This window comes from Electrona antarctica, assembly GCF_951216825.1.
Source record: "Electrona antarctica genome assembly, chromosome: 13".
NCBI lineage: Eukaryota > Metazoa > Chordata > Actinopteri > Myctophiformes > Myctophidae > Electrona > Electrona antarctica.
Genome location: NC_136794.1, coordinates 17,394,434 through 17,418,375, shown reverse-complemented (window position 1 = coordinate 17,418,375; position 23,942 = coordinate 17,394,434). Strand labels below are relative to the sequence as shown.

The following is a 23,942-nucleotide window of genomic DNA, read 5'->3' as shown; positions in this document are numbered from 1 at the left end:
ATTTTAAACGCTCAACTAAAAGCAAGAGTGCAGAAGTATGTCTTGAGCTGTGCTTTAAAAAATTCTACAGAGGCTGCCTGTCGAAGGTATAGTGGGAGTTTGTTCCACGGCGTTGTCAGCCTGTAGAAGCAGAAAGTTGCTTCACTATGTTTTTTAGTAGAGATGTCCAGATACACTTTTTTCGCTTCCGATCCGATCCCGATACCACAATTTCTGTGTTAGCCGATACCGATGCCGAATACAGATACCAGTGTCGTGATCTCATGTTGTAGAGCTATCTTATCTGGTATTGTGTTTCTAGCAGACTCCTCACTCAAATTTGCACTTGCAGTTTGGGCAACTCCAAAGCAAACTCCACATGTCCCAACATTATATTTACCTGCCATAGTTTCAACCCCTTACCCCTGTTTCGGATCGGTGGTTAAACTGGCATATTCACCGATACCGATATGACCCGATATAAGGGCCGATCCTTTTCCGATACCGATACAGTATCGGGACATCTCTATTTTTTTTGGCACATCGAGCAGGCCAGCAGTGGAGGACCTGAGGGGGGGCGGTTTGGGACATATCTAGGCAGGCAGTCATGTAAGTAGGAAGGTGCGAGACCATTGAGAGCTTTCTAAACAAGTAAAAGAACTATGATTCACTTACTTATAGTATACAGTATTTGTTCAGTAACGGGTCTATCTCTCCAGCTACAGAAGGTCCCAATTTTATCCAATCAGAAGATCATTTACTGATAAATATAATAATCAGCTTCAAATTTATAGTGTTCCAGTCACACTTTTTCCTGTGGGCTGTACAGGTTTTCTCATCTACACAAACATCTGTCCTTGAAACTGTATGTAAATGATGTGTTATTGTTTGATAACAAATTACGGTTTTTAAGGTAAAGCACACCAATGCAACTCCTTGCAACTCAATGAGTTGCATTGGTGTTCCAACCTGACCCTTTGGTGTGGTTTGGGCTTTAGAGATACACAATCAGTCCCACACCCCCAAGTGAACATTTTTAGACAGCACATGAAAAACAATGTCCCATAAAACATTTCGTCTCCTCTATTATTTCACATGCATGTCCTTTACATGGCATACTGACAACTAATAGAAGCCTGTATGGTAGGCTATGTCATGCTGAGGTGTTAGAAGGGGCTATTCTGCGTATGTGTGTGTAGGACTTCATGAGCGTCACACTGCCATGATGTGAGACTCCCAGTGGTAGCACACACTCCTCTATCAGCTTGCTTGTGGTAGGATCCCAGCACATCACGGTGGGGATGACGTGGTTCTTATCATCACGACCGCCAGTAATGAAGAGTTTGTTGTTACAGGCAGCGATGGCGCAGCTCGCCCTCTCGGCCAGCCTGGTCACCAACGTCCAGGCGTCTGACCGCGGAGAGTAGCAGTACATGGCGTGCATGGCCCCACCTGAAGAGGGCAGTATAGTGAGACTGAGGGCCACGTACTGCACTGTAGCCTGCTCTACAGTGTTGATTTTGTCGACTAAAACTAGGACGAAAAATGTTCGTCGACTACCTTTTTCCACAGACGAAAACTAAATAAAAAATTAAGCTATGATGACGGAAAATAAGACTAAATATACTGACAATTTCGTCAACAAATAAAAACTAGAAAATGTTAGGAAGGGACTAGTGGACAAGAGATCCAGTATAAGTCATTTTATAATTGGTTCACGTTGTGAGCTTGTTGATCTGCTAATTTCAGCAAGTGAAAACTGTCATTAAGACAAAATACATTTTAGTCGACTAAATCAACTGTAGAATTAGTCGACTAAAATCTTAATAATATTTAGTCGACTAAAACTAGACTAACACTAAAACATTCCTGGTGACTAAAATGTGACCAAAACTAAATTAAAAATATTCAATGACTAAAACTAAAATAAAAATGTGCTGCCAAAAACAACACTGCTGCTCTACACAGTTGCTCCGGGCGTGATGTAAAACAGTGGTTCTCAAACACGTGTGGGTCGAGGAAACATTTTTATGGGTCCTTTATTTTTAAACAAAATTCAATGATTTCTTTCAGTAATTTCATAAAGAAATCAAAGAAAATCTAATAAATCCCATAAATTAGAAAAACAAATGTTTAAGAAGTAGTGAAAATAGCCGATCTACAAGCTCACAACGCGGCACGAAGCGACGCGTTGTGAGCTTGTAAATCTGCTATTTTCACTAGTTTGGGTCCCGGGAAAACATGTAATCTCTCTTTTGGGTCACGGGCTAAAACGTTTGGGAACCACTGATGTATACATTCATACACATACATGATGCACACACAAATTATACTTGCATGCCGTCTGATACTTTAGTTTACAGGCATACAAACTGGTTGGGGCTGAAAAAACAGAGACAGATGGATGAGCAGGAGAAAGACAGAGCCACTAGGGGGGGGTCTGTGTCCCGTCTCTCTCGGTAGAAGACCGTAGAAGACTGCTGGCTACAACTAGACTTTCTCCCTGTGCATGTCATTTTGCGCTTGCAAAGCATGGCTGCTCTTGTTTACATAATAGTTTGTCTTTGTGAGAGAGTACCACTATGTATTACATTACATCACATGGAGGATATAGGCCTATATGCTCTTGTCAATATTTTTGTTTTTGTTGAATGCATTCAGGTTCAAATCAGCAAAGTTCCCTTTAAAAGGCCACTCACCAACAATATAGATGTGGTCCTTGAATGTAACTGCATTGGTGCATTTAGCCTCGATGGGAATGGCTGCTCGTAGCTCCCACTTCTCTGTACCAGGCTTCCAGCATTGAACCCTGTCAGTGGCCAGCTTCCCATTGGGCCCACCACCAATCACATAGATCCAGCTGTCAAAGCTGGCTGCAGCGAAAGAGCTCACGCCTAGCAAGAGGGGTGCCACCTACAATGAATACAGACATGTAATTAATAATCCAAGTATTACACATACCGGTATTTAGATGTTGATGGTCCCCACTGAAACAGAAATAGGTCATTTTAGTTAACAAGATGTTGCATGGCCTCCCTGTGACAGTCTTGGTGTGATATTACTCATTTAGGGGAAGTTCAGAATGGCCAATGAGGACTGGATCTTGTGAAAGCGAAGCTTTGTTGTTTGTGTACACAGTCAGGCAGTGTTAATCATAGATATATATAAACTCTAGATAGCTCACCCGCGCTGTTGGCCAATGGAGAGCGACGTCGTTACGTGGCGGCCATCTTACATCGGGACACATAACATTGGGTCTATGGGGCATGTACTCTTAAATGACCATAACTTGCTCAATTTTCAACCGATTTTCAAACGGTTTGGTTTGTTATAAACGTCAGAGACGTCCGCATACTTATATGCTTTTATACGACGTTCATATAAAATAAATAAATTAAGCGGATGAGCGTCCTGAATCATAGCCACGTTGACAACGTTTGTAATAAACCAACCCGTTTGTAAATCCGTCAAGATTTGAGCGAGTTATGACTGTTTCTGTTTGAGCTGCCATTGAACATACTGTACTGTATCCCCGATGTAAGATGGCTGCCGGGTGAACGACGTCAGAAACTCCGCCTTGAGCCATCTAGTGTTTATATATATCTATGGTGTTAATGACAGGGATGGCTCCGGGGGTGGGGGGGCTTGGCTTTCCCTAAGGCCCCCACAACAAACCCAATTGACTAATAGCCAGCTCCCCTATAGTCACATTAGTCAAAATTTTCTGGAGCCGTCGCTGGTTAATGGTAATATATTATATACAAATATAGTTTTATATGTTTGATGTTTACCTGTGTCCAGCGATTGTGAAAGGGCTCATAGGCCTCTACACTAGTGAGTCTGTGTACCCCATCAAATCCTCCAAGTGTGTACACCTTCCCTCCATGGACTGCCATCTTATGTCTCCAGCGTCCGGTATTTAGAGATTCTATCTGGATCCATCTGTCAAGAGCACCGTTATACTTCCAAACCTCATGCTGTGTCTCTTTACCTCCTATAGACCCAAAAGCATCAAAGACATTTTTAAAACCATTGTATTATGCTAAGATGCTTACACTTAAAATATTCAGAGATGGAACACCCTGTCAGTAAAGGACTACTATGCTTGTGTTGTACTGTACGCTCAGCTGCAAGGTCCTATATCTGAAGAAAGAAGGTGTGAAAAATAAGTACGGTAACTGCTCTAACAGTAGTCTAAACAGCTTTAAGAAATTGTTGTCTTGCTTAACCCATGGCTGAACAAGGCAGACAGCAATAGCTCTTTGTAAGGAAACAGTTGGCCTATGCTGCTATTCAGTTCCTCAGTTGGAAACCATTCAAAACCATTCTCTTTGTTATTAATGTTGAGCTAACTCAGCAGAAATGTATGGGGGAAAAAAACATTTAGTAATCTAAACTAAAACTTCAACATAAAACAACAAAACAGAACAACACCATTACAATTGTTGGTTCACTAGTGCAGAAACTAAATAATATATATACATATATAATATAATATAATATACAGTTCTTAGAGGTTAGAGCAGATACGCGGCCCTCACGTGGTCCATTGGCCTGGCTGGCCAGTCCTCCCATATGCCAATTTTAATATAGGATAGGATACTGTTAGGTCTCTCACCCTAACCACTATAACCACTTTAACCCTGGTGTCTCTATTTTGTGCACGTGTCATGATGTGATGTATTGTGATTTGTAGCCTCGGAAACCCAGACGTTCTTATTTCCAGGGAGAAAAAAAAGAAGTCTGGGGCCGAGTCCACTTCAATTCGGCATACAGTAGCGCAAACGTCGCTCACTCTCTGCTGATTTCTGATCATCTGCACCTTTGTTAAATTGATGCACACACGTACACACACACACACTCCTCTCTCTCTGTCGCTCTAATTAATTAGTCTCATGTCGCGCAGCTGCGTCTAGTTTCTCCCGCCATAGAAAGCATAGGTGGGTTCCAGTCTAGTAGATTTGTTACATAGGACTTTTAACAAGCTTTCATATGTATGCGTACCAGATATGTATACTTCATTGCGGAACGTGATGCAAGCAAATTCCACCCATTTCCGGTTTTGGCTTTCGTCTTCCATCTCTGTCATTGGCAACCGGGCGACCTCTAGCCGACTACGCCGCAGAGGGTCCAGACAGGTCACAGTGGAGACGAAGCGTTCATCCTTTGTGCATCCACCGATGATCATGAATACCTCTGACAGGAAGTGATGCATACGGGGCTTGGTTCGCTCTGAGACCACCTACGTACATACATACACATACTGTATATAAAGCTTAATTTATACTACTGCTGTTACAGTAGCTTGAAAATCTGTTCATTCTGGCATTATACTCATAGTCACTCTACTATGAGTATAAATTAGGCTTAAGTATATGGAAGTGCAGAAGAATATCATTATATCAGACTGACCATAGACACAAGATAAGCTCATTCCCAATGTTATCCATTTCACAATAGTTCTTAGAAAAGAACCGCTGCTGAATGTGTCTAACAGGAAGTACAGGTCTACATATTTTCCAGCCTACTGGAACGTCTTGTAGCCCTGCATTTCCTACACTTATGGTTAGATGCTTTATGCGGTACAGTAGTAATTGTCCAAGAGCAGATGTTATGGGCTTTGAGGTAAACATACATACCTCCCTGCCAGACAGGTGATAAGTGCGGGCCTCCTGCAACAGAGGAAATGCCTCACTGCAGCGGCGAATCAGCTCATCCGACTCCACTTTTTCCAAGAAGTATGCTGGCCTCAGCAGTGGTAATCGCACATATGAAAGCAGCTTGGCCAGTGAAGGGTAGCGTTCATTCTCCTGCGCTCTCACCCAGCGCATCAGTGCATCAAAGACACACTCTTCATGTGTTGCATTCAGGTCATCACGCTGCAGGATGCACTCGAGAGCGTCCCCTGGCAACTCTGCAAACTCTTCATGACGGATGACCTTGCAGAACTCTTTGACAATGTATTCCTGAGCCCTGGCTCTCAAAGCAGGCAGGGAATGTCTGTCAGCCAGACGCAAAACCCAGATACAGCTCTCTGGTCGGAGGGACTTGGTGAGAAAGCCGGCACACGCCTCCACCACGCGCAGGAACTGATGGGGAGAAGGAAGGGGGCATAATAGTTTATGAGGTTGTAACTGTGTGTGTGTGTGTGTGTGTGCGTGTGTGCATGCGTGCGTGCGTGCGTGCGTGCGTGCGTGCCACTGCTAGTTTCCAACTGATGGAATTGTTCATGATAATGGGGGCCGACGTTATACAATAATTATCCGATGTACTGTACTTGTGGCCCATTAGCGTGTTGGTCTTAAAAATGAGGCGTAGTTAGATGCATTATGTTGGCCAATTGCTATATTAGGAATTGTGAGGAAAAATCTGAAAGCGATTGCACCTAGACCAGCTGTGGCCAGGTCTAAAGTGTCCCTCAGCGCAGCATTTCCCTATTAATATTAGATACAGTAGGTGTAATTACCTACTGTAATAGGCAGGTTTGCAATGTGTACTACTGTACGTGTGCACACTGTGACTGCCCTGCAAATGTATATCCATCAAAATTCAAGACAAAAAATTATAATAATAATAATCTGGGCCAGATTGTAGCATATCTATGGCATTGGTGGGACCAGGACATTTTTGTGTTCAGAAATGGCAGATATATAATATTTTTCATGCAATTGATTTTTAATTATTCCTATTAATAATAGGAGAGAGGGAATGAGAGAGAGAGAGAAATATAGATTAATGTATTTAAACAAGTAGCCTACATATTATAGCTGATGGCAAAGATCAAATACATCTCATCATGTAAGAATGTCTTTCTTTGTCTCATTCATTTTCTCATTTTGTGATTATTAAGTTGATATGTCAAGATATCACAGATGTCTCTTATACATAAATCACTTGCAGAGATGCCCCCTGTAATGTCCTGTAATGACTGCATGCCCAAAATATGCCATCTCAACATGGCCTCAGAGGGTGGTCCACCTCCCGCTTCCACTTTTTTGGTTGAAGGAGAGGAGCGCTTTAGTTGTCCCTGTCTCCTGACATCATTATATCACTAGCAGAGTTTCACACAACCCCAAGGTGTAGCTTTAGACCATGGCATGCATGCACCACCTCCTCGCACCATGTGAGAAGGGCCGTAAGAACTGTTTTTGAAACTATTCCATTGCATCGATTATTACCGGATATTAATTTGTTTGTGTATTATATTAATGATGTATTGATCAAGCACAATAATGAACACAATAAGTGCAAGACTCAGATGTTGACTATAATTGTTATTAAAAGACTAAACCATAAGTACTCTATAGCATGTCAGTTACAATAACGCCCAGGGGTCCTTGAGGGAGTTCCAGGGGGTCCCCAGTTAAATGATAGTTTCGAACCAAATGGACCCTTATGGGTCTGTAACTCTGAGAGTGTACAAAGGGTCCATTTGGTTCAATTTGTACACTCTCAGAGTTAAATTGACATTGATTTCACAATATAAATTCGAGAGACAGGAATGTCATTAAATGGGGGTCCGTAGACTAATGCATGTCAAACTGGGGGTCCTTGAAATGAAACAGGTTGAGAATTACTGCTAGAGCCGTAACACTCTTCTCTTATGGACGGGTCCCTGGCATATCTCTTCAAATGGGGGTCCGCGGGCTAATTAGTGTCAATTTGGGGGTCCTTGACATAAAAGTTTGGGAATCACTGGTATAACTCACCTGGAACTGACTGGCAGCCTCCAATATTCTTTGCACGTTGTTGTGAGTGATGACGGCTTGGCTGGTGTAGGTGTAGTCCAGGAGAGACTTCATGGTCTCTCTGTCCAACCCCTTTATCTCCACCTGGTCCTCATGAGTCTCCTTCAGGCCACTGCAAAACATCGCCCTGCAACCACATAGTCATAGTGTATTCACATTAAAGAAACATACCAGCCTTTTTGACATGTGGGTTCTTTGTCACTCACTCTTACTTTTTAGTCGCATAGCATTTTGATGAAGTTTGATAACTTTTGTGTGATTTTGAGATGATTAAGAAATTATTTTAGAGGTATTCAATAATATTCAATATGATTCAATGTTCAATAATATTCAATATGATTCAATGTTCAATAATATTCAATATGATTCAATGTTCAATAATATTCAATATTCAGAGGTGTATTCAATACATATTATGAATACACTTCTACTGTATATCTCAACAGTTGAAAGATATATCTTTCAACTGTTGTCAAGTCAAGTAAGTTGTTGTAACTTTCAAGTCAGAGTAAGTTGTTGTGTTGTGTGTTAGTTATATGCAGTTGCTAGGTCTCAGGATCAGCTTTTCTCATATACAGACTCAAATGAACTTCAACAGTCTGTTCATTTGTACCTGAAGTAGTTGCTGGCAGCAGCGAGTACAGTTTTGTGGCAGGAGAAGTCTTCGCCCTCAACGACCAGAGTCACATCAGTCAGCTGTCCACTGAGCCGCATGTTCTCCATCCCTTTCTGCAGCTCCATGGCTAGACCCCCGTCCTCCCAGCACAGCTCGGCTTCACCTCCCATACTCTCCTTCTGCCCCTCTTCGGAACAAGGCATGGGTCCATCTGTGGTTCTCTCCAACGAGACACTCATCCTCACACAGAAAGTTGGCTAGATCCACTCTGTGTAAAGCACACTGTCCACTGAGGGGTTCACACATACTGTACGTGTGTGTGTGTGTGTGTGTGTGTGTGTGTGTGTGTGTGTGTGTGTGTGTGTGTGTGTGTGTGTGTGTGTGTGTGTGTGTGTGTGTGTGTGTGTGTGTGTGTGTGTGTGTGTGTATTGTTGTTTCTCTCCTGGTCTCTTACACACTTCCTGTTCCTGTAGTTTATATGCTTGTGATTGGTGGATCTCCGTTTTGAGGAACAAATGAAGCAATGCTAGCTTTCTTGGAACTTCCTCCTCTGAATATTTTCTAGGTTGTGGTCTGAACAAAGTTGAACTCACCCCCCCAAAAACACACGCATGCATGCTGTGTTCCCCATTTCCCAATATCACATGTCTAATACTCAATGCAAACTGGTTTTGTCCTTTACCCCAGGCCAGTAGGCCTACACAGTTTTAATTATGTGGTGCACCAGCTTTGGGATCAAGCACATCGCAATTTCATTTTCTTTATTACATAAGGCTGACTTTCAGATTCGATAAATAAGTATGATTTAACAATAGGCTTATTTTGTTGATTAACTTAAGTAAGTACCATTGTAATATGCACATATATACCTATACTTAATCACTCGGTTGTGTAAGCTTAGGTAACAGAAACACATTTCTGACACCATGCACATGCTCTCCTTTATCAAGGTAGGCCTACAGCAGGGCTATTTCTGTCAAGATGGCTGTGCAAGTACTCTCATCTTGTTAGAACATGTTTTATGTGTTCCTTCATATCCCATCTACTTCTGTATCATTCAGCCATGACATGCATATCTTGTGGCCACAATGTGGCTTGTGCAAATGTATTACATTCTCTTTGTGTGTTTTGAATATCCTCCAGAAAATGTCATGCAACACTACCATGGTGCCATCTTGTTCTTCAAGCTTGCTGCTTACTTGTGACTGTTAATTCAACTGAATGACCAGCCACCTGCACCGAAGAGCTTTAAAACCACAACAGATGATTATTAAATTACAATACATGTCTTCAGTGTATCCACTAGGTGGTGCCATTACCTTATTTTCAATATCATGTATTGAATCAATTGTTAATATTTTCTGTGCTGATGTTATACATTTTATTTCCAGTCGGAATATTTTTTATCAAAAGCTGGCTCTGATAATCAACAACAAGATTACCCAAAACCTTCCAGCCACACTAACTACTTTTTGGCTAATTTCCATTTACTACCCCCCCCCCCCCCCCCCCCACACACACACACGCACATGCACGCACACACACACACGCACACACACACACACCCACACACACACACATGCAGGCACACACACACACACACACACACACACACACACACACACACACACACACACACACACACAGGCACGCATGCAGAACGGAAAGCATATTGTACAACCACCACCAGCTGGAAAACATATTTGAGAGATACTGTACCGCACATGAAAGAGGAAACCCCCACTTGACATGAGTGTAGTAGTAATACAGTACTGTCAGCAGTACTACTTGTCAACCAGTAGATGTCCTACTGCACCTACATTTCTCAATGGAAAATTTGCAAGAACATCTTCAACCACTGCAATTTAATATAATTAATAATTAATAATTATATTGTATATTGTATTAACATATGTTATTCATTCAAATAAGTACCATGTTGCAGCTTTAATTCCTTGATTTATTAATACTTGAGTAATTTATGCTTTCCTTTAGAAATACTGCTGTGGTGTAATTCACTTTTTAATACAGACCATTAGGCTACAATATGTAGTCAAGGTTATTAAAACTAACGAAATAACAAAAACAAAAATTTCCGTTAAAACTAAAACAAATGCCCTTAGTTTTAGTTTTTCTTGTTACCAACAGTAACTGAATCTATATTTTAAATGGTATCTTTTGTTTTATTATTATTTATTATTATTATTATTATTATTATTATTATTATTATTATTATTATTATTATTATTATTATTATTATTATTATTATTATAGGCTTACAGTAGACCTACTTACTCTGGCTTTTGGATTCTGCACCTGACAAATTACCCAAAGTATGAAAAAAACTAAAACTAAAACTAATAAAAACTCAACTAAAACTATATCTTCTCTCTCTCACTGACATGTCATCAATAATGCCACTATTAGTCCATGAGCCAGACAAGTTTTCATTACGAAATGAGTGGGCAAAACCATACCTATATTAAATTGTTTAGAAGGTCAATATAAGTAAATTAATATATGATAACACTTCCACAGGAGCAGCTTTTTCATATTTATCACACATTTTGTTATTTTCACCTATATACATGATGGGTGAATAGGATGAAAAAAATTAAGAACTAGTGATCACCATGAAACTTCCCTAGTTGATTAATTACATGCAAACAATGATTTATTGTATTACAAGTTTTCTGAAATTGTATATTTAAATATGCAAATTAGGCATTATATAGGAAAATATGCCTGATTTTGCCTGACTCTGTCAATTGAATATTGTATTGACAGAGTCAACATTCTTATTTCATTTTGTTAACATGTCAAAGTCAAAGGTTTTAAATGAGGGAATATTCAATGTCCATATAGTAGCCAATGTATCATCTAACTATAAATGCAAAGTCTCTGTGTCTGTACAGCTGTATGTCTGTAATACATGTCACACGAAAACCGTTCGCCCCACCTACTTCAAATTCGACACACGCGTTCTACACCCGCACAGGGAGTGCAGTGCCCGGTGTCGAGTTGGTCGGACCCATGGTTGTCCAGAACCGCCACAAAAGGCCTCTGCCCGGGCCACAGCTGACATCACAAGGCCTCTGCCTCTGCAACTCCATATTTGGGCATGCCTAAATACGGGTTCGTCCCACCGACTTCTGACATCTGCATAGACCCCATATTTGGCCATGCCTGACAAAGATGGGCATAAAAGGTGATACTGCTGACATCACTATATGCCAACTTCTCTATTCTCTCTCTCACACAAGAAACTATAAAGGTCATTGACCCTTACTAGGCCTTTCTGACGGGTGAATTGGCTAATAGATGGCAGTTACAGATCACCTTTTTTACATGCCGGATGTGCGTGACGCACAACAACGTGCACAGAGAGATAACGGTCGAATCCGCTGGTCAGACAAAGCACGAGATGCACGCCTAAAGCTGCAAAATCTGTGGTTGGTGTCAATGCAGGATGCACTCTCAGTCCACGGCCACGCATCACCCTGTGTCCAACCAACATCATCTATCCATTCACTCTGCCCCACCAACAGTTTCCAGTGAGACCCTGCTTCGGCATGACTGTCAATAAGTCTCAGGGCCAGACACTACACCGTGTTGGGGTCTTCTGCATGAGGAACTTCTTCAGCCAGCCCGGTGTCGAGTCGGTCAGACCCACGGTTGTCCAGAACCGCCACAAAAGTCCTATGCCCGGGCTCTAGGCAGGGCCCCTGCCCAGTGATCCCACGGGCACTGGCCTGTGGGAGCACTGGTAAATTCAGTCCTTTATTTCCGAGTCAGTCAAGGCTGCCTCTGTGATAATCAGGTCCTCTTCTTGGGGTTGGTTATTGCATGGATCATTTGTGTGCAGAATTTTGCATTAAAAAGCCATTTAAGCATATATGAAAGTATTGAATAAGTAAAATGACTATTCCAATCAATTACCCATACTTGAATTATGCAGAAAGGTGTGATTATAGGTCTCTACACAATAATGGCTCAAACGTTTATCATATATTTTTGTAAGAATGTGTGTGCAGGTAATATAGGGGGCCACATATTCAATGCATGATAACGACCACTAAGCTATGTGTATGCAATGGTTATCATGCCAAACTGTGAAGTAGAGATGCACAACAAGTAAAAAAAATCACACCAGCTTTGCCCACCGATTTGATTCTATAGCTATGGCCCTGGCTCGTGTTATCACACTATAATAGTGTTTCTGATTGTATCTCTAGTTACAAAACGTACAAACACATGTTACCACTCATATTAAAGCTTAGAATGGTGAGTTTTCTATAGCCATTAGGAACATGTTGGTTCTTAGCACACACTTCCAAAATGGGGATATTTGCAAGCCTTATTTTAAATTTGTGTGTAATGTGTGTCCAAAATACTGCATTAAAAGCCCATTTAAGCATATATGGAAGTTTTGTGGAAGTAAAATAACCATTCCAATCAATTCCCCATATTTGAATTATGCAGAAAAGTGGTTTGATTGGTCTCTGCACAAAGTAAGGTTCAAAAGTTGATCATATATGTGTTGTCACAATTTGCATGTGGCAATATAGGGGTGCATGTACTCAATGCATGATAACTACCACTAAGCTGCTAGTCTGCGATTGTTATCATACAAAAATGTGAAGTAGAGATGTACAGCTAGTCAAAAATTCAAACAAGAATTTGCCCACCCATTTCGTAATTAACGCGCAAATTAGGGGGGTCTGGCTCATGGACTATATGCCAACTTCTCTATTCTCTCTCTCACACAAGAAACTATAAAGGTCATTGACCCTTACTAGGCCTTTCTGAAGGGTTCTATAAGCTTGTCACAAAAATAAAAACTAATAATAACTACCGGTAGCTAACCCGCTCTAAAACGAATCAAACTAACTGAATTAGAACAATATAGCTGCAAGCAGCAATAAGACGGGACCAAGCAATAAGTCCTTTTAGGCTGCTTAACAGTGCCACTTTAGGTCACCAGCTGTATTGCAGCTGTTCGTACCCCAGACAGACAGACAGACAGACAGACAGACAGACAGACAGACGAGGCATGAGTTATGCCTGATTAAAGTGCCTGTTATCACTGCTTGCAGCTATATTGTTTTGTACAAACTTCTCTTCAGCTGGGATTTCAGTTAATGGTCCATAGATTGTGTGTAGAGCATTTCACGTAAATTGCTCAAAAATCCCTGCAGAAAATCAGCTTTAAGCGTTTTTCAAAATGGCGGAAAATCTGAGGGCGGAGCTTACTCATCAATGTGACAGATGTGTTCCCCATGAGTCAAGTGCCATGGCTTTTGGCCAAACGAGGCATGACACATGAGTTATGCCCTTAGAGTATATATGAATAGAGACGGCACCGGATTTCTCCTCTCATTCACTTGCATTAAGTTGCTCAAAAGCGCATGAGGCAATTTCACTCCTCCTTCCGGTTAGGAACAGAGTGCATTCTAAGAATTGGGCCAAATCGTGAACGCGCTGTTTCGTTGACTATCATTGCACACGTTCACGTATGAAACCGCGTTCACGTGTCATCATGAACGTGCGCAATGATAGTCAAGGGACCAGAATTGACCCAGCGCTGCAATACCAAATTCGGCCACTATGTCCATTTCGCCTCAGGGTTTCCTCCGGGTGCCGTCTCTATTCATATATACTCTAAGGTTATGCCTGTTCAAAGGTTTCATTTTCAAATGATTACTATAGCGGTCCCCTTTGGCCAAGTTGAGTAAGACTGGTTTGGCATGACCCTCTACCATACTGTAAAGTTTCATAAACATGAAGAAGAACTTTCATGAAACTGCAATTTTCATTGGCTCATAAAACCTTAATTCTTTCAAGTCACGTGTAGAAATGTTCATGCATTTTGATCCAAGATCCCAGGAGGAGATAGATTTGAACTTCAGCCAGGTTCAGCCAGAACTGCTATTTTTGGTGGAAGAAGAAGGAGAAGAAGAGGAAGAAAAAAACAGACATTTCTACCCTACTGGATATTTATAACACTGTCAGTGCAAGTGACCGATTAACTGTTTCTTAGCAGTAATACACTATGATTACTCAAATGAGATAATAGTATACTATAGTTATATGCTTCTTACTGCAAAATAAAATTATATTATTTATTACACGTAACATGCTACTTTGTAACATGCCACTTCCAACTCTGGCAGTGACTGACATTTATCTGTCAGAATGTGATGCTGTGGTTTGTGTATATTCAGGAAACCACTTTTCTGCAGCACTTCCCCTTTGTGTGTCGTACACCTTCACACATGCACAATATGAGTCAACCTCAACCAGTATTTAGACAGCCAGACAGAATGAGCTCAGTTTCATACTTATACTATAGTGTGAGCATCATTCAGGATGACGCTTTCCCCACAGTCTCTTTGGAGGGCCAGTCTCTTACTGTTTCTGGGTCAAAGTATTATCCACTCTGGTAAGTATCCATTTGACACTTTGCACGAAACGGCTGTATTTTGCTGAGTTTGCTGAAATGTTGTTTTATAAGTCTTATTATTTTAAAGATTACGTCTTAAATGTTAGGCCGACTACTACGTTGTATAACCACTTTGAACTACAAAACTAGGCCTACATTGTTTCTGTTGGATTAAAAACATGCATGAGTGAAATCAGTGGAAATAATGAATTTACCCTTGCTGTAGATAAACTAATTACAGTAATTGTTCATATAATTAAATAAAATGTCCTCTGAAACAGATCTTCGTAAAATAACTTCCCCTGTCCCTGACAGTTTCATTTGCGTACAGTACATTCAAGATAATGTGTCACATCATTGCACAATGAAAAGACATGGACTGACTTTATAAACAGCTTGTGTAAGCAGATGAATTACTACTTTACACCTGTAAACATTTGATGTGAGAATAAAGATGATTTTGATACAGATTAATAAAGCTATTATGGAGTTTGGTCATCATCTAAAACATAGCACAAAAATGGGTGCATGCACAGTGGTGCATCGAACCCTAACCTGACTTGATACTAATGTAGCCTCGGCCGGGAGGCGAACCCGGGACCTATGGATCTGATTGGCGCGTACGTTACCAGTCGGCCAGTAGTCGAAGAGTCGAAGACCCACACATCTGGGTTGAAAACGCAGAGGTAAAGTCGGTGACGTATCACGGCCACAAAGCACAGGTGTAAACGGCACTTCCGCATACGTCACGTTCTATGACTTGGCCACCCGAACTGCGCACAAAGTTGTATGCACAGAATTGTGAGCGTGGAATTTCGAGAATTGTAATAATAGATAATAATTGTTCAACATCTGGATTTTTGTCAATTTTTTTTGTCAATTCAGGAGAGGCCAGGGTGTTCACAGAAGTGCAATCTGGCCCCCTCTATCGTGTGTTGAACTATCCCCTTTCCATCTCCTGCAATGTGAGTGGTTTCAGGAACCTTGATGCCATCCAAGACTTTGGATTCAGCATCTATAAGTCTAATCGACCTTCACTACCAATCCAGATCATCAGCACAAAAGACCCAAACTATAGCTACGCCGCCTATAGTTCCCGTGTGAATAATCATGACATCGCTGTGGAGCGTGTGTCGCCTACCTCTGTCCTCTTTAAGATCAACAATATAACAGAGTTTGATGAGGGAGACTTCGAGTGCCATGTAGTTAACTCAGAAAGTGCATATGGATATGATGGGACCTATGCTGGCAAGACTACAGTCAATGGTACAGTAATTATGTTTTTTTTGGGGGGGTGGGGGTATTTTCTAGACATAGAAAATGCAAGATGCAAATATTATTCAAAACCTTCTCTGCTTTAATCATAATTAGATTATTAAATGTTATAGTCAAAGCTTGTATTGGGTGGGGGTGATTGTTGACTGATCTTCACTAAAATACTAGATGTAAATATTTACCATAAACAATTTTCACCTTTGATCACTATTTAATTCCTAAAATGCTACCTACTGTAAGCAAGTCATTGTATTTCTTTATTATAAAATAACAACAGTCTGATTGTGAAGGTGATTGTTGAAACTCAGCATTATTATTTCCCCCATTTGTCTTATTTAGTGATTGCCAACTCCCTGGCTGTTTCGACCCCTGACACCACCTCTCTGAGCCATAAAGTGGGTGAAACCATCACTCTGACATGCCAAGCCTCCTGCTACACCAACCAACACACCCACCTGTCTGTCACTTGGTCTCTTCTTAGAGACGGGGAACATCATGCCAGACCTATCATCTCACTAGATAGAGACTTTACGCTAAGTCCTGGGCAGGGGTTTGAAGAGCGCTATGAGTCTGGACTCATTGGGTTGGAGAAGGTGGGAGAGGCCACATACAAGCTAAAGATGAGCCAGCTGGAGCCATCAGACCAGGGCAATATCTACTGCGAAGCCCGGGAATGGATCCAAGATCCAGACCGCTCCTGGTACGCTATCGCTAAGGAGGTTACAGGGGCCATCGCCCTAAAGGTCAAACCTAAAGGTTGGTAGTATTTTAATTTTAATGTGTGACATGGGTCGAGTTGGCACATTTTTATTCTCTTCTTCATGTTGAGCGTGTCTGTGTAACAGGAAGTATCATCACTCACACATCACATGCTTATTTCCTGTCTTGCACAGAGGTGGCACCAAGCAAGGGTACTTTAACAGTGAGAATTGCAGTGCCACGGACGACTCTGCTGGAGGGGCAAGAGATGTCTTTATCCTGCAACCTGGACACTCAGAACCTGCAAGAGCGATTCTTCTCTGTGGCTTGGCTCCAGGACAGCACAGAGCTGGCCCGCATCGGCCCTACAGGGGTTCTGTCGGTGGGGCCCGAGTACAGTGGCAGAGATAGTGGAGGAGAACTTAGAGTGATCCGGATTGGGGACACAGATCACAGGCTCATTTTGCGACCTGTCAGAACTCAGGACCAAGGGGAATACCGCTGTAGAGCATGGCCTCAGGACAGAGGAACGGATGGGACATTCATACAGGGTGCAGCCCAGGACTCCACTGCCCAGCTAGTCACCATCTCAGCCACAGGTAGGTACAGTTACGTGTACTGTATGTCTGCAGTTGAGCCCGGCCGGGATTCGATCATGACAAAGGAAATGTTGCTGGCAGTGGTGCCGTGGAAAAAGTACTCAAATGTTTTACTTAAGTAAAAGTATCAATACTGCAATATAGAAATACTCTGTTACAAGTAAAAGTCCGGAATTCAAAATGTACTTGACTGAAAGTATTGGCATCAAAATTTACAAAGTACCAAAAGTAGAAAGTATACTCACTGTGCAGAATGTCCTGTTTCACGTTTTCAAATGTATACAAATCTATTGAAAATAGCAGATCTACAAGCTCACAATGCATCACATCACATATTTTCAAATGGTCAATGTACTGTATATAGGGCTGAAAGTGGTTAATGTATGTTTTGTGATAATAATCAAAATACAAAGTAACTAGTAACTAAAGTTTTCAAATAATTGTAGTGGAGTAAATGTACAATATTTGGATCTGAGATGTAGTGGAGTAGAAGTAAAAATATTGGAAATTGGAAATACTCAAATAAAGTACAAATACCTCAACATTGTACTTAAGTTCAGTACTTGAGTAAATGTACTTGGTTACTTTACACCACTGGTACACAGTCTGGCTGCTCTCCTTGCATTCACTACTTTAAATTCAACTTGAAGTTTATTGTCACATAACAAGTTTTCACCAGTTATAAAATGGGTGAAGAATGGTATTGTTATATAGCGTGATCACATTCTGTATCTATTTAGCTAAATAACAAATATATTGTCTCTTATCTCTTCTGTTCACAGCAAGTGCGCTTTCAGTTGAAATGCAAAATGCAAGTGTGACCGTTCAAGAAGGTGACAGGCTGCAGCTCACCTGCAAAGTGAAAGGGGCTAAGGGTCGGCTCTCCATCACCTGGCAACATAGATCAGCACCCATAAAAAGCATCGGCGATGTCATCAGCATTGACCAGGATGGTGTTATGGAGTTAGGGTCGGGGTTTGCACAGCGCAGCCTTAAGGCAATGCGTCCAGCCCCGGATACCTTCACCCTGGAGCTGAATGAGGTGACACCCGCAGATGGTGGCGTGCACCTATGCACGGTGTCCGAGTGGTCCATTGAAACGGACGGCACATTGCAGAAAACACTCAGCCAAACAAAGTCCAGCAATGTGATAGTCTCTCCTGCAGGTAAAATACATATTATTTTTATTGTCAAGAATGAAGGCTTTTGTGAAAGAGAGAGTGTGCATTGTCATTTGTAAAGCTAGGCTAGACAATACCTATCTTTCAATTGAAAATCTGATATTTTTAGTGCACAACAGAAAATAATTTGGCATAAGAGTGTGGGTATGAGTGCGAGCAGATGGAGTTTTCATCTACTATAACAGAATGCTACATCTGAAATTACAGAAAAGGCTTCTGTGCCACTAACTAACCACATATCATAATTTTCTAACAGAGGCGTTACTAGAGGTGCATTTAATTAGTCTGAAGAGCATTGTGACGGTCGGCGAGCAAACACAGCTGCTGTGTCGGGTACGTGGACCTCGTCTGCCTGTGACTGTGACCTGGAGCCTGCAACGAGAGGGCACCTCATCCCCTGATAACATCCTGACACTGTCTCGCAATGGCGACATTACTTGGCATGGTGACCAAGTCCGCTACCAACTGAAAACTGAAATTTCTACGACCTATCCAAAACCTGAGGTCAAGCATACCCTGCTCCTCATTGGAGCAAGCCACAGGGAGGCAGGAACGTACCAGTGTGACGTTTCCGTCTTCATGCGGGGAATACACAGGAAGTTGCGGGCATCCAACCGCGTAGCTGTGAGGGTGAATGACCCAGGTATGGCCATGGTTATAAGGCACCATATGAACCTTTCAATCTTTTTCTCTGTTTCTCGCCAAATTTGTCTTATTCTTGTCATTCTTAATTTTCTTTCCTAGTCAGCAAACTCTCCCTAAGAGCTTCCAACCCCGTTGTGAAAGGCAACGTCAACACGGATATAGAAATAAAATGTCACATTGCTGAGAGGACATCTGACTCCTCTCGCTTTGCTGTCACATGGTGGGTCCAGCATCACACGGGAAGCAATCGGACCATTCTGAGCTCTGACCGGGATGCTGTGCTAACGTTCGGACCGCAAGCAGAGTCTGGCACATGGCAGCGATTCGGCATGAAGCGCAGCGAGGGCCAAAGCATTGACTTGACCATTCGCCAGGCTCGTGTTGGGGACAGTGGGACGTACCACTGTGTCGTGGTGGAGTGGCTACAGGATCCTCGTGGAGAATGGTATGAGCTGTCACCCGCCCATGGAGCCATAGACGTACAAATTGTAGAGCCAGGTTAGTTGCTGTATTGTATCATCACTTCCTGCCAGTGTGGACTTTATATTTTAGTGCCGGGTATATGCCGGGTGAAAACATTGTATCTGTATACTTTTCTCCAGCCTACTGTTCAGAAAAATAAAAAATAAAAAGGAAAATAACCTTTATTCCAATTGATCCAGTGTAGTTATTATTTGGTCTTGTTAGAACATTTCATTGTTTAAAAAATGATAAAAACCCAAAGACAGGCTTAAATCCCTATTTGGGGCATGTCATCATAGGCAAAAGAAAACATCTGATGTACAAGAACACAATATGGAGTTTTCTGACAAACAACAATATACAAATGACATACTGATATGAACATATTGATTTCTCATCTACATTTCTCTTCTCAACTCTCTCCTTTTGTAGCCAACGACTTGCGTGTTGATAAGACCGAGATGCACCTGATGGCCAGGGAAGCAGACGAAGTGGATCTAAATTGCAATTTGACCTCAGGTGCTGCGGCTAACAATTCCTCCCGCTTCACTCTCACTTGGTTCTACGTGGCACCTGGTGCCCCTGGTGGTACCAAACTGGTGGAGCTTGACCACAGCGGCCTGCTGACGTACCCAAAGAACCAGGAGCTCCAGTCCCTTCAGGAGAGGCTTCGTCTCTCGAGGCCCGCGCACACCAGTTTCCACTTGAGGATTCACAGGGCTGATGAGAGCGACAGTGGGACCTATCAGTGTGGAGTGGAGCAGTACCAGCTCAACCAAGGCGGCTGGCAGCTGAAGGCCAAGGACAATTCAGGCCCAATCACTCTCAGTGTAAAACCTACTGGTATGATTGCCATACTGGCCTCCAACAGTGATATCAATACTTGTATTATGTATGCATGTGTCTTTCATTTTGATTTTACGTATTCTATTTATGAGGTTAGTGGAACACAAAAAATAATCTACATCTTTTTCTGGTCCCCATGAGGTTTTTTTGTTTGTTTGTTTGTTTGTTTGTTTGTTTAAATTTAGGGTTAAATTACTCAAAGGTTCTGTTTATGTTTGTGTTTTTCTTCACAATATGATGTGTGTGTGCGTTAACAGAGGGTAACCTGTCCATGCTGAAAAAAGATGTGGAGCTGAACGTTACTGCGTCCCAGAAATTCAACGTCTGCTGTGACATCACCTCACGATCCAGCCAATCATCTGCATTCCAAGTCACATGGTTTTGGAAGGAGACGGGGTCTGAAAAACTCCCAATCTACACATCCTACCGAAACGCCACCCTGCAGGACAGGAGTGACAAGCGCGGGCGTCTGAGGTTTGACCATCCTGCTCCCGACCGCTTTGAGCTCACCATACTGGGCTCTGTTGCTGCAGACAGCGGCCTGTATCTCTGTGAGGTGGAGGAGTGGCTTCTCTCTTCATCCCACGGCTGGAGAAGAGTGGCAGTGGAGACATCAGGAAAAGTCACTGTCACTGTTTATGCAGGAGGTAAACGCAACACTGTCTGTCTCTGAGTCAGGATGCTCCTTGGGCACTCACTCATGTGTTATAATCTTTTATAATCTGGTGGTCATCCTCCTGTTGACGTTCTCCATTGACCTATGCACATCTCTCCTTTTGTAGCCAACGACTACGTGCGTGTCGATAAGACCGAGATGCACCTGATGGCCAGGGAAGCAGAAGAAGTGGATCTAAATTGCAATTTGACCTCAGGTGCGGCTAACCCTTCCTCCCGCTTCACTCTCACTTGGTTCTACGTGGCACCTGGTGCCCCTGATGGTACCAAAGTCATCCTGGTGGAGCTTGACCACAGCGGCCTGCTGACGTACCCAAAGAACCAGGAGCTCCAGTCCCTTCAGGAGAGGCTTCGTCTCTCGAGGCCCACGCACACCAGTTTCCACTTGGGGATTCAGAGGGCTGATGAGAGCGACAGTGGGACCTATCAGTGTGGAGTGGAGCAGTACCAGCTCAACCAAGGCGTCTGGCAGCTGAAGGACAAGGACCTTTCAGGCTCAATCACTCTCAGTGTAAAACCTACTGGTATGATTCATTACTGACCTCCAACAGCTGTCTAAATATGTGTATTATGTATGCATGTGTCTTTCATTTTACGTATTCTATTTATGAGGTTAGTGAAAACAAAAACAAATCTACCTCTTTTTCTGGTCCCGGACCCCACAAGGGAAAGGGTAATTTTTTTAATTGTATTTATTGTTTAGATTTAGGGATAAATTAGGCAAAGATTCTGTTCATGTTTATGTGTTTGTGTTTTTGTGTTTTATGTGTGTGTCTGTGTGCGTGCGTGCATGCGTGTGTGTGTGTGTGTGTGTGTGTGTTAACAGAGGTTAACCTGTCCATGCTGAAAAAAGATGTGGAGCTGAACGTTACTGCGTCCCAGGAATTCAACGTCTGCTGTGACATCACCTCACGATCCAGCCAATCATCTGCATTCCAAGTCACATGGTTTTGGAAGAAGGAGACGGGGTCTGAAAAACTCCCAATCTACACATCCTACCGAAACGCCACCCTGCAGGACAGGAGTGACAAGCGCGGGCGTCTGAGGTTTGACCATCCTGCTCCCGACCGCTTTGAGCTCACCATACTGGGCTCTGTTGCTGCAGACAGCGGCCTGTATCTCTGTGAGGTGGAGGAGTGGCTTCTCTCTTCGTCCCATGGCTGGAGAAGAGTGGCAGTGGAGACATCAGGAAAAGTCACTGTCACTGTTTATGCAGGAGGTAAACGCAACACTGTGTCTGATATATATCTGCTCAATTAGTTTACGGTTTCACAAATTAGCCTGTTTGGTGAATGTACTAAGTACTTTGTTAGGCTATCATTCTAGTCTTTCTCATCAACAGGAGTTGTCGCAGCTGGGTCCGGATGTCCCCTAGGCATTATTCTTGCTGTCCTCACATTTGTTATCGTCTGTCTGCTGGTGGTCGTCGTCCTGTTGACACTGAAGATCTGCCGGGGCCAGGTGTCAGGAGCCAAACAGTCGCACTCTCTGTGGGCAGAAGGACACCCTCTGAAAACCCAACCTGAGCCAGAGCCACAACCGGAGCTAGACGAATGAACTTTGAAGTTTTGGAGTGGAGTAAACGGCGAGGAATAATTGCACATAAATCGACCCTTTTGTTTGACTTTGTTGCAATAGTTAGTTTGATGAAACATTTTGTTGTAACCAGTTTGATCTCCAGGTTTACTTGAGAATGTATATTTTTGCAAATGTGGGATATTGTCTCTGCCATGTACTATCTTGTAGCAGCATTTCATCATATGCTAATTTATATTTTATTTGAATTCTATCTATTGGTGCTGTTTTGTGGAGTATTCAATTTTGTTTGTTGATAAAAAAAATTGTTTGTTGATAATTTCCCAGTTTTAATTTCATCATGTGGATTAAAACTGATGTAGATGCTTCACCGAATAATATGATTTGGTTCTTCACTAACAGTGAGTGTTGGTTACCTTACCTTTAACATCAAGTTTAATGTCACATAACAACTTTAACCAAGTTATAAAGAAGTGGGTGAATTTCTATTTACCCACAAATTGCAGTTACGTTAAGGCGTGACATGTTTAGTTGCAGTATTCACCCCCTTTCACTTTTTCCCATGGAGTTGAGATGTTATTGGGTCTGAGACTTCTGAGACTGTACAATAAAGAGTATTTTTTTCAGGATACATTGTCAGGACTCTTCATTTAAGCCTCATTTATATTGCGTGCCATTGCAACGCACACTGGAAATAGCAGATCTACAAGCTCACAACGTGTTAAATTGTGAGATGTTGGTGAAAATGTACATACTTTTAAGGAACTGTGGCGTACAACTGTCAGTATGTATGTGTGTATGTATGTTGACGGGAAGCAACAGGAGATGATTAATGTGACAAACTAGCTGACAGAGACAGGCATGCAACACAAATGTGGAAAGAACAACATGCCAGACGGGGGAAACGAGAACTACGTTCTCTATTATGAAAGCAGGATGTGGTTGCTTGTGGTTTATCTCGTCTGCATATATCCACAGTCACTGCCTGTAAGAAAGAGGCCAAGCAAGCAAGGTGCATCTGTCTTTTCTGACGGTGACCATCCTTAATTAAAATGTTGTCATACCTACATAATTAAAGTGTGTGTATATGTGTCTGTCTGTCTGTATCTGTCTGTCTGTCTGTCTGTCTGACTGACTGACAGCTTGTTGTATTTTAGCAGATGCTCGGCTACTCAAGAAAAGAGGATGATCGAATGCAAACTCGAAAAAGGAGAGAACAGCAGTCCCTCTCATCTCTCT

At 42.2% G+C, this 23,942-nt stretch overlaps 2 protein-coding genes across 2 annotated transcripts; one reads left to right on the top strand and one right to left on the bottom strand.

Moving 5' to 3' along the window:
- Positions 1–227: 227 nt before the first annotated feature.
- On the bottom strand, positions 228–8,590 carry klhl6 (kelch-like family member 6). Its single transcript, XM_079517911.1, has 7 exons — positions 8,341–8,590; positions 7,689–7,854; positions 5,619–6,068; positions 4,984–5,221; positions 3,771–3,973; positions 2,679–2,892; positions 228–1,431 (listed from the first exon to the last, which is right to left on the bottom strand). Exons 1-7 carry the CDS (start codon positions 8,580–8,582, stop codon positions 1,133–1,135), a joined length of 1,812 nt encoding a protein of 603 aa, XP_079374037.1. The 5' UTR covers positions 8,583–8,590; the 3' UTR covers positions 228–1,132.
- Positions 8,591–14,677: 6,087 nt separating this feature from the next.
- LOC306935066 (immunoglobulin superfamily member 2-like) lies at positions 14,678–23,340 on the top strand. Its single transcript, XM_079517906.1, has 12 exons — positions 14,678–14,785; positions 15,671–16,051; positions 16,400–16,816; positions 16,954–17,358; positions 18,141–18,524; positions 18,796–19,182; positions 19,284–19,682; positions 20,079–20,489; positions 20,750–21,139; positions 21,275–21,691; positions 21,994–22,386; positions 22,510–23,340. The coding sequence occupies exons 1-12, from the start codon at positions 14,713–14,715 to the stop codon at positions 22,722–22,724; spliced, it is 4,272 nt and encodes a 1,423-aa protein (XP_079374032.1). The 5' UTR covers positions 14,678–14,712; the 3' UTR covers positions 22,725–23,340.
- The last annotated feature ends 602 nt before the right edge of the window (positions 23,341–23,942 follow it).